This window comes from Bufo bufo, chromosome 4 (genome assembly GCF_905171765.1).
Source record: "Bufo bufo chromosome 4, aBufBuf1.1, whole genome shotgun sequence".
In the NCBI taxonomy this organism is placed as follows: Eukaryota; Metazoa; Chordata; class Amphibia; order Anura; family Bufonidae; genus Bufo; species Bufo bufo.
Window position 1 is genome coordinate 268050532 of NC_053392.1, and position 12252 is coordinate 268062783.

At 41.5% G+C, this 12252-nt stretch overlaps 1 protein-coding gene across 1 annotated transcript in view; it reads right to left on the minus strand.

The window, feature by feature from the left end:
* The window catches only part of HMGCLL1 (3-hydroxymethyl-3-methylglutaryl-CoA lyase like 1), a 262055-nt gene that overhangs the window by 150740 nt on the left and 99063 nt on the right, over positions 1–12252 (minus strand). Inside the window, exon 6 of the mRNA XM_040426810.1 lies at positions 4057–4205. Coding sequence (XP_040282744.1) covers positions 4057–4205 — 149 coding nt within the window. The remainder of the gene's footprint in view (positions 1–4056; positions 4206–12252) is intronic.

A 12252-nucleotide genomic window follows, 5' to 3' on the forward strand; every position in this document is an offset into this window, starting at 1 on the left:
TGACAGCTTGACCCTGATGTAGAATATAGCCAAAAAATAACCACACTATTGATGGTTAAATGCACTTGTGACAGGCTCAGCTTGCCCCTGATGTAGTATATGGCCAAAAAATAACCACACTATTGATGGTTAAATGCACTTCGTCACAGGCTCAGCTTGCCCCTGATGTAGTATATGGCCAAAAAAATAACCACACTATTGATGGTTAAATGCACTTGATGACAGCTTGACCCTGATGTAGGATATAGCCAAAAAATAACCACACTATTGATGGTTAAATGCACTTTGTGACAGGCTCAGCTTGCCCCTGATGTAGTATATGGCCAAAAAATAACCACACTATTGATGGTTAAATGCACTTTGTGACAGGCTCAGCTTGCCCCTGATGTAGTATATGGCCAAAAAATAACCACACTATTGATGGTTAAATGCACTTGATGACAGCTTGACCCTGATGTAGGATATAGCCAAAAAATAACCACACTATTGATGGTTAAATGTACTTGGTGGCAGCTTGTGCTGGCGCACCACAAGACACAAAATGGCCGCCGATCAAGCCAGAAAAAAGTGAATGAAAAACGCTCTGTGCAGCCTAAAAACAGTGAGCAATTGAATAGCAGCAGTTCAATGATCCACAGCTGTAGATCGATCACTGAATGAAGTCTTTTGGAGGAGTTAATCACTGCCTAATCTCGCCCTAACGTTGCAGCTGCAACCTCTCCCTACACTTGTAACAGCAGTGACGTGCAGCGCTACGTGACCCAAGCTTATATAGAGGCTGGGTCACATGCTGCACTGGCCAATCACAGCCATGCCAATAGTAGGCATGGCTGTGATGGCCTCTTGGGGCAAGTAGTATGACGCTTGTTGATTGGCTGCTTTGCAGCCTTTCAAAAAGCGCCAAGAAAGCGCCGAATAACTAATCCGAACCCGGACTTTTACGAAAATGTTCGGGTCCGTGTCACGGACACCCCAAAATTTGGTACGAACCCGAACTATACAGTTCGGGTTCGCTCATCCCTATTTATGACCTCTCAGTAGTTTAGAGATAGGGTTTATTAGGTGACAATGAAAGTGCCAGTCACAAAGCTAGTAAAACAGTTAACCTTTTGTGAGAGAACATCTCAATATTTTTAATAAAGGTCAATTGAAAAAATTAATTTTAGCCAAAAATGAGCAAAATCATAAAATCATAAAAAAATTGCCTCCGAAGGTGTACATAGCCTTTAAGTCATCTAGAGTACCAGGACCAGTGAGGTGAGTTAAAGAATGCCAATGCACTCCCAACTTTGTGTTTAGACTAAAAGCCAGTTAGTTATAAGTGTAATACCCCAGAGTGGTATTAACATTTCTGCACCTTGCTACTCTCTCTAATGGGCTAACAATAATTTTATCTTTTTATTTATTCCAGGTCCTTTGTCACTGTGCATTTATAATGTTGCTATGAACTTTGTACATGTAATTTGCCTGGTTCAGATATATGGCAGAGAGATCTCTAGATAGAATGGAACTTACCATTCCATTCTCCCCCTTTTGGGCAGCAGTGGTCCAGTCCTGTTTCCTACCTAAGACAGGGGTTGCAGTTCTAGTTTATTCCTGTCTAGTCTAGACAGTAGAGCAGAAATGGCTTGCCAAGATGTAGCAATGAGGAGAAAGTTCCCCCTCCTGCAGCAGGAGTCCCTCCAGAGGGAAGCATCTCATACAGTACCATGACTCCTTGCAGATGTACCTACAGAATATTGTGAGGTGATCAACAGCCATAGGCACCCCACTCCAGAGATACCAGAACAGTCCTAAAGTCCAGCTGCCAGAATAAAGCCAAGTTAAGCACAGCAGAGAGAGAAAGCAGAGTACTCAAGTTTGCCTGACAGTTTATGCAAAAACCTGCTGGAAACCAAGAGAAAGACTAAATATTGTCTAGATGCAAGTTTACTCAAGTAAAGCTTTTCAACTTTATAAGATCTGGGCTCGATTTATTCTCCATCTCCACCATTTCTCATCCCTTTTATTGCTTCGGAGCCAAGCCCTGGGGAGGGATGGTATCCAAGTAGGAGCACCATGATACACAGAGACTATTAAAGCCGCACCTCACCACTCAGGATCCTATAAACCCGGGACACGATCAGCCCTGGGGGGCGGCACATTGTACAAGTAAAGAACCTTTCCTAAATGCTCTGTGTGCATGTATAAATTGACATTTATAATTTTCCTTAATTCAGTTATGACCTTTAGAGTTTAATTAGTTTAAAGTTATTAGGAAAATTTTTAATACTTGCAGATGTACTTTTTTTAATCTCGTTTCAATGGCATATCTTTTTTCGAACTATCAATGTACTTTGTTTCACATTACCTCATAAATGTATATTTCCTTTTAATAAAATATAACATTTTAGAAATGTTTTTCGAGATATTGTGTTGTTAATTCTGGTTTATGAGTTTTGTCAATGCAAATATATTTTATATCTATCTGCAGCATACATGTAGGTCTAAATGTAAGAATGGTTCCTAGCTGTCTTAAATTTTGACCATTTTCTATGCTTAAAACAGGCATAGAAAATGATGAATGAGACGGACCTGCCAGCCTTCCATGCTTTGTGCTGCAACCTGCGCCATAAATACGCCAAATATAGGCATATTTCTGGATAGTAAATGACCCCTATAGTTTGTAAGGCAGAAAAAAGACATACGTCATCTACTTCAGCTTATTATCTTGCAAAGCTGATCCAGAGGAAAGCGAAAAACCCTGTTAGGTAGAGGCCAAAATTCCTTATTTTAACCTTTTGCCTACCCTCGACGTATAAAATATAAAGAGCTCCTATTTGTAACCCGACATATAAAAGCTCCAGGCTACATCGCGATCTGCAGGCGGCCCTTGCCACTGCAGTCTGCTGTGACCATGCTACAATTAGCTGCAGTCACAGGGAGAACTCCCGAAGTCAGCAGGAGCGGTCAGGCTTTGATAGATCCTTGCAGCACCCTGCTACAAGGATCTATCACAGTGTTAAATGTAAAATCAGTCATAGAGCGCTTTTCCTTATGTAAAAGTGCCACCTGGGGGCTGTAAAATGAACTCTCAGCCTACAGGATGTGAATTAACCCCTTTCTGCCCTGACTATGGCAGGAAGGGGTTAAATCACTTTAAAAAAATAACAAGGTAAAAAATAAATAAATTTATAATTATAAAAAAATAAATAATAAAAAGACAAATAAAGAAAATTAAAATAAAAAGTTATAGCAATAGTTAGTACTATTAGCAATGGTATACCCATACAAACTCCTCCCCCCTTTTTCGTTCATAAAATGTATTAGTTTATATATTTATTAGTTTTAGCAACAGTATAGTGGAATTTGTGAGTGTAAAATATACAAACATACACACATTTTTTTATTTAAAAAATCTAGGTATTTGTTTTAGCGATACTTTGTAAAGCAGGGTTTTTTCTGCGTAACATATATAAATGTACTTTTTGTCAATTATAAAAAAATAATTTGAAAAAATAAAACGTAAAATGTCCACATTTCCCCAAGATACCTTACGGGAACAACATAAAAAAAATTGAAGGGGCTTAAAATGTTTTGGCACTGTATAACAGTTTTCTGGCAGTATGGCGCTATAGAACCAGCAATACAAAATAGGCCACCAAATACGCTCCAGTCTTTTGAAGTCTTGTGGTGGGCCCAGCCAGTAGATAAATTAAATAAATAGCATCCATTTTCAGGCTACAAGTATATAGTAATGGTTTTAGAAATGTTATGTCTTGAAACCATTTGTAATAGAATACAAATTGATAAGAAATAAAAAATATCAATTTTTTTCATAATTTTCAACTTTTTTCCTTAAATACTTTTTTTTATATACTATCCATCATCTAATGGCACAAAAGAAAGGTCTAAGGTAGCCCGTGAAAAATAGTAAAATACATGTAGGTTGGCTCAGAAATTAATCAATTATTTGCAATTATTTTACAACTTTAAAAAATGGCCTGGTAAGGAAGGGGATAAACACTCCAGTAATGAAGCTGTTAAGGAAAAGGGTAGGAAATTGTAAATGCTTACCCGCGCACTGGGACATTTACACTCTGAGCAGACTTTATGACTTCCTCAAATCTTTCCATGCTTTCCTCAATAGAACAATTAATGTTCTTCTCACTAAATGACTCTGATGCTGCTCCAAATACAGAAACTTCTTTAGCTCCTGCCACAATCTGGAAGACAAGTCACAAATAAAACAAATATTAGGGAGTTAATATTATGAAATCTACTGAAAAAATATACATGCCATAATTCATATGTAGTGTTTAAGGGAATATGGGGGACATTTATTAAGACCGCCGATTTAGACGCCAGTCTTAATCGCTCTCTGCTGCCAGTGGATGTGCCAAGGTTATGTAGAGGCCTGCGCCTTGCTGCTGTCGGCCGTGTGACATTGTTTAATCTATGCCAGCTTGCTTATGGCCATTTTCCACACCATAAACTCTTCCCTGACCACGCCACGCCCACTTTTCCCACCACTTTGAAAAAGTAACGCGAGCTGTTTAAAGTAACAGATTTTGCCGCAAAACACGTAAATAAAAAAATAGTAATAATAAATGACCTTCTACATGTATAATACTGATGCTTTAACTATCTTAATAAAAAGTGCAAGAAAATTTTGGTCCATGAAATGTAACTAACCCCTGGCTATCACAGCCAATTTTTGACTTTATGATATTTTACCCATATTTTTATTTATTTTTCTCATCAACAAGCTGTTTGAACATTTAATTTTTTATTTTTTTTTGCAGGATGCTTAATTTTGAAATGGTAGCATTTTGGGGTACATATATTTGGGGAAGTAATAAAAAACAATTCCACCATCGTTTATATTATAATAATATAATTAAACATTATAAATGTAGGACCATTCACATACAGCATAAATAATGTTACATCTAGATTCGTATGATTTTGGCAAAAACAAAGTATGTATAGTTTTTTGAGGTTTTACTACTGCATGCCATAACTTTTTATTTTTCCATTGATAGCTGAATATACAGTAGACTTGTTCTTTGTGGGATGATTCGCATATTTCAAAATAACCATTTTGAAGTGCATTTAAAGTAATGTTTAGCTTTTATTTTTGTTTTGGTGGAATGTGAGATATGACAATTTGTTTTTTCTATGAGTCATTACCATTCTGGCAAACCATACTTGTTTTTTATACTTTTGTAAAACAAAACCACTTCCTGTTTGAAAAATGTTTTGTTTTTTAAGGAGGACACTTTTTTTAATAAAACTTTATTTAACTTATTTTTCAGTTTGTTTAGGGGGCTTCACTATGCTATAATGGATCACTTAAATAATGTTTTGATATACACAGTATATCACAGCATTATTACTAGTGTTGGTCGAGCACCAAAGTGCTTGGGTGCTCTAGTAGAACACCTCAGGATGCCGGCTGCTCTACAGAGCACCCGAGCACAATGGAAATCAATGGGAGAACCAGAGAATTAAACCAGGCACCCCCTGCTCTGAAGAGGTGGGGGTGTCTGGTTCATAGGAAAAGGTCAGAAATTGATGGAAACACCACTGAAATGGTTTGGGAGCAGCATGGGGAGGATGTCTGGATGCATCCTGGACTCCCAGGTTGCTGCTGGGAATGATGTTGTCCAAGTAGTACGACAAAAATTACAAGGATCCGACACTCCAATGCACCCTTTATTACACATAAAAGAGGGCATCATATACAGCCTTGAAAAATTAAGATTGATGGCATGCTGGTGACCCTCAAAACTATTGGAGCAAGGGCATGCTGATCTGACCATCTAAAACATTACGGACAAGTGACTGCTGCAGAGCTGACCCTCAAAAACATTAGGGGAGAGTGCCTGCTGCTGATCTGACCATCTAAAACATTAGGGGTGAGGGTCTGCTGCTGATCTGACCCTCTAAAACATTAGGGGTTAGGGTCTGCTGCTGAGCTGACCCTCTAAAACATTATAGGCAGTGCCTGCTGCTGATCTGAAAATCAAAAACATTAGTAGCGAGGGCCTGCTGGTGACCCTCAAAAACATTATGGTTGAGGGCCTGCAGGTGACCCTCTAAAACATTATGGGGAAGGGCCTGCTGGTGACCCTTTAAAACATTATGGGAAAGGTCATGCTGGTAACCCTCAAAAACATTATGGTTGAGGGCCTGCTGGTGACCCTCAAAAACATTATGGGCGAGGGCCTGCAGCAGACCCTTTAAAACATTAAGGGTGAGGGCCTGCTGCTGAGCTGACCCTCTAAAACATTAGGAGCAAGGGCAGCCTAAGCATGTTGATATGATGGAGGATGAGGAGGAGGAGGAGGACGACGAGCAAAGGGAGATTGAACCATATACCCTTTTTAGTGGTGGAAGGGGTGCATGGGAATACAGTGCATTCAATACACCATAAAAGCCACATTTAGAGTGCCTTTATGTTCAGCCGCTTTCCTCTGGTGGAGTAGAGAAGTCAGGGGCAATCCAGGCCTTGTTCATTTTTATAACAGTCAACCGGTCAGCATTTTCAGTTGACAGGCGGATGCGCTTATCAGTTATTATGCCCCCAAAACGCTGGTGGAGGGGCAGGCCAATAGTTGTAAGGCATAGAGGGATCACTGAAGATGCTGACACGGTCTGCTACGTACTCCTTCACCATCTTCCAACATTTTTCACTCCTTGTGACACTAGGCCGAGCATCAGGTTGAGGGTGCTGGTGGAGTGTCATAAAAGTGTCCCAGGCCTTGGAGAGTGTTGCCCTGCCTCTGTTGGAACTGCTGTGTGTTCCCCTCGTATCCCCTTCTTGGTTGGCCAAGGAGCTATATACTCTGCAGCCAGCGTTGTCAGCTGAAAATTTTTGGAGCAATTTTTCCACAAGGACCTTCTGGTATTGCACCATTTGGCTCATCCTCTCCACCACCGGAATGAGAGATAAGAAGTTTCATTTGTAGCGGGGGTCAAGAAGGGTGAACAACCAGTAATTGATGTTGGCCAAAATGCGTACAACGCGAGGATCACGGGAAAGGCAGCCTAACATAAAGTCAGCCATGTGTGCCAGAGTCCCAACAGACAAGGCTTTGCTGTCCTCATCAGGAGGATGACTCTCAATCTCTTTATCCTCTTCCAACTCTTCTAACTATCCACGCTGAACAGATGGAATAAAACGTCCATGAGTACTACCCTCTGTAGTGGAGGCAACGACTCCTGCTCCTCCTCCTCTTCCTAATCATCCAATTCGCGCTGAGAAGACGAACTGAGGGTGGTCTGGCTATCACCCTGTATACTGTCTTCCCCCATTTCCACCTCTTCCACATGCAAAGCGTTCGCCTTAATTGTGTGCAGCGAGCGTTTGAGTAGACACAGAAGTGGGATGGTTATGCTGATAATAGCATAATCGCTGCTCCCCATTAGTGTTGATCACGAATATTCAAATTTCGAATTTTTATCGCGAATATAGGTACTTCGAAAATTCGCGAAAATTTCGAATATAGTTATATATATTCGTAATTTCGAATATTTGAATTTTTAATTTTTTTTAATTTTTATCAGTACACATGATCCCTCACTGCTTCTAGCTTGTGGGCCAATAAGAAGCTGCAATATACTTGACTTTAGCAGTAGTAGTGTTTGCGAATTTTGCTCTATATTCGGTTTTTTTGAATATTCGCTATATTGCTATATATTCTTGTTTTAGAATATTACGAATATTCGAAAAAACTAAGTTATAGCAATATAGAGAATATTCGAAAAAAATCGAATAGAGCAATTTAGCTAATATAGTGCTATAATCTTTCTTTAATAGTTGTAAGTTGAAAAATTTGCAATAAAAAATTTGAATCCGAAAATTCGAATTCATAAAATTTGCATATTACACAATCATTACCTTTCCGATTTTTCGAGTAAAAAGAAAATCGCTAATTTTAGAATTTGCGAATTTTCGACAAATATTCTACAAAATATTCACGAAATATCGCGAATTCGAATATGACCCCTGCCGCTCATCACTACTCCCCATCTGTGTTGATTCCTCAAAGTTGTGTAAAACCTCACAGAGGTCAGACATCAATGCCCACTCATTGCTTGTGAAGAGCAAAAGCTGACTGGAAAGGCGACGACCATATTGCAGCTGGTATTCCACTACTGCCCTCTACTGCTCACAAAGCCTGGCCAACATGTGGAACGTGGAGTTCCAGCGCGTGCTTACGTTGCACAACAGTCGGTGAGCTGGCATTTGCTAGCGCTGCTTCAGCGTTGCCAGACCGGCAGAAGCTGTCGATCACACACATGCGGCACACCTTCACTATGGGCAGTGTGGGCTAAGTATGGTCTCCAAAGCCGCCACCAAGTTATGGCCATTATCAGACACAACCATGCCTGGTTGTATGTTGAGTGGCAAGAGCCACAGCTCAGTCTGGTCCCTTATCCCCTGCCACAGCTCTGCGGCGGTGTGCTGTTTGTCACCTAAGCAGATCAGTTTAAGCACGGCCTGTTGCCGCTTCCGCACTGCAGTGCTCCACTGCTTCCAGCTACTGACTGATGTCTGACTGGTGCTGCAAGAATATAAATCAGAGGTGGAAGTGGAGGAGCAGGCGGAGGGGGATAAGGGGGGGTTGCAGCCACTAATGTAGGTGGTGGCAGAAACGCTGATGGAAGAAGGCCTCCACAATGTTCACCCAGTTTGCAATCAGGGAAATGTAGCGTACCTGGCAAAAAGCACTTGTCCATGTGTCAGTCGTTAAGTGGACCTTCCAAATAACTTCGTTGGTCAGGGCATGGGTTATGTTACGGGGCACATGCTGGTGTAAGGTGGGCACAGTACACTGTGAAAAATATTGGCTGCTGGGGACAGAGTAATGTGGGATGGCCACTGCCATCAAGCAGCGGAAAGCCTCAGTGTCCACAAGCCTAAATGGCGACATTTCAAGAGTCAGCAATTTGGAAAGGTGCGCATTTAGTGCTATGGCCAGTGAGTGGGTGGCTGGGTATTTGCGCTTTTGTACAAAGGCCTGGGGTATGGTCATCTGTATGCTGCACTGGGACACAGAAGTAGATGTGCTAGGTGATGGTGCTTGCTAAGGTCCAGGTGCATGGAGGGAGGCATCCGGGCCTGCGTCTTGGACAGGGGATTGTCCAGCGCGTAACACAGGGGAAGAGGAGGTAGTGGTGTGACCCGCAGACACTGTTTGTGGACCCAGGCATTCGGCCCACCAATTAGGGTGCTTTGATGGCATGTGGCGGATCATGCCGGTGGTGGTGAGATTACTAGTGTTCACGCCCCTGATCATTTTGGTACGGCATAGGTTACAAATGACAATTCTTTTATTCCCTCCAAATCTGTACTGCTGTCCTCACTCGGCTTGCTACCTTCCCAGGTTGGGTCAGTGACTTCATCGTCCACCACCTCCTATTCCACTTCCTCACTCTGGTTATCCTCCTGACTTTTTGACCTAACAACAACCTCAGTTATTGACAAATGTGTCTCATCCTCATCTTGAACCTCTTGAGGCACTAATTGCGGTTGACTTATTGGCAACTATGTCTCATCATCATCATCAACCTCGGGAAACACTAATTGCCGTTTCCCACCATCATCTTCTTGTGACTGTGGATGCTCAGGAGTTTGGGAATCAGGGCACAATATCTCCTCATGTCCCTTTTCAAGCAGGCTTGTCGAGAGGCCCAAGCAAAGGAATGGCGATAAAAAGAGCTCCTCGATATATCTGAGTGTGGGATCACTTGTTTGCCAAGATTCTCCATGGTGGGAGAAAGGAGAATCAGGGTGAGGATTCTGTTGACCAGACTCTTGGCTACTGAGACTGGACTTTGTGAAAGACAAGGTGGTGCTTAACTGACTGGAAGCATTATCTGTTGCAATCCAACCGACCACCTGGTCGCACTAATGTGACTTCGAGAGTGGTGTCCTGCACCGCCCTGCAAACTGGGACATGAAGCTAGGTATCGTGGATGAGTGTGTTTCTTGTGCTCTGGCAGCAGGCACAATTTCACAGCGCCCAGGGCCACGGCCTCTGCGTGCACCATCAGCAGCACGGCCACTTCCCAGCCCCTTACTGCTCGCCTTGCGCATATTAAATGGTATATACAGTTGCAAGAAAAAGTATGTGAACCCTTTGGAATTATATGTATTTCTGCTCAAATTGGTCATAAAATGTGATCGGATCTTCATCTAAGTTACAACAATAGACAATCACAGTCGGCTTAAACTAATAACACACAAATAATTAAATGTTACCATGTTTTTATTGAACACACCATGTAAACATTCACAGTGCAGGTGGAAAAAGTATGTGAATCCCTAGACTAATGACATCTCCAAGAGCTAATTGGAGTGAGGTGTCAGCCAACTGGAGTCCCATCAATGAAATGAGATTGGAGGTGTTGGTTACAGCTGCCCTGCCCTATAAAAACACACACCAGTTCTGGGTTTGCTTTTCACAAGAAGCATTGCCTGATGTGAATGATGCCTCGCACAAAAGAGCTGTCAGAAGACCTACGATTAAGAATTGTTGACTGGCATAAAGCTGGAAAAGGTTATAAAAGTATCTCCAAAAGCCTTGCTGTTCATCAGTCCACGGTAACACAAGTTGTCTATAAATGGAGAAAGTTCAGCACTGCTGCTACTCTCCCTAGGAGTGGCCGTCCTGTAAAGATGACTACAAGAGCACAGCGCAGACTGCTCAATGAGGTGAAGAAGAATCCTAGAGTGTCAGCTAAAGACTTACAAAAGTCTCTGGCATATGCTAACATCCCTGTTGGCGAATCTACGATGCGTAAAACACTAAACAAGAATGGATTTCATGGGAGGATACCACAGAAAAAGCCACTGCTGTCCAAAGAAAATTGCTGCACGTTTACAATTTGCACAAGAGCACCTGGATGTTCCACAGCAGTACTGGCAAAATATTCTGTGGACCGATGAAACCAAAGTTGAGTTGTTTGGAAGAAACACACAACACTATCTGTGGAGAAAAAGAGGCACAGCATACCAACATCAAAATCTCATCCCAACTGTGAAGTATGGTGGTGGGGCATCATGGTTTGGGGCTGCTTTGCTGCATCAAGGCCTGGATGGATTGCTATCATCCAAGGAAAAATGAATTCCTAAGTTTATCAAGACAATTTGCAGGAGAACTTAAGGCCATCTGTCCACCAGCTGAAGCTCAACAGAAGATGGGTGTTGCAACAGGACAACGACCCAAAGCATAGAAGTAAATCAACAACAGAATGGCTTAAACAGAAGAAAATACGCCTTCTGGAGTGGCCCAGTCAGAGTCCTGACCTCAACCCGATTGAGATGCTGTGGCATGACCTCAAGAAAGCGATTCACACCAGACATCCCAAGAATATTGCTGAACTGAAACAGTTCTGTAAAAAGAAATGGTCAAGAATTACTCCTGACCGTTGTGCACGTCTGATCTGAAAATACAGGAAACGTTTTGTTGAAGTTATTGCTGCCAAAGAAGGTTCAACCAGTTATTAAATCCAAGGGTTCACATACTTTTTCCACCTGCACTGTGAATGTTTACATGGTGTGTTCAATAAAAACATGGTAACATTTAATTCTTTGTGTGTTATTAGTTTAAGCAGACTGTGATTGTCTATTGTTGTGACTTAGATGAAGATCCGATCACATTTTTGACCAATTTGTGCAGAAATCCATATAATTCCAAAGGGTTCACATACTTTTTCTTGCAACTGTATGCTTGCAAGTATGTCACACGTACAGTAGCACAGGTTTTGTAAGTGTATGCGCAAATAAAGTACACAGAATGTCACAGATATTTTTAGAATGCGCAAACATTATACAGGAGGTATAGCGCAAGTAATGTCACTGTCACCAGCGGCTAATAAAAAATTACACTGAATTAATGTCACTGATATTTAGGATACGCAAACGTTATACAGGAGATGTTGTGCTGGTAATGTCGCTGTCACCAGCGGCCAAACAATTGCGCTCAATGTCAGATATTTAGGCTGTGCAAATATAAAATAAAAGATGTAGCAGAGGTTGTGTCACAATCAGAAGCGCCACTAACAATTGCACGCAATTTAGCGCAAGTTGCGCTCATAATATATATTTCAGCCAGATTCAACTATAGTCCTTAAAATGACTTTTGGGTGTCTAACAAGTCTACGCAATTTAGCACAGGTTGTGCTAATAATTATATTGCTGCCAGATACAACAATAGTCCTTAAAAGGACTTTTGGGTCTCTAACAAGTTTTATCACTAA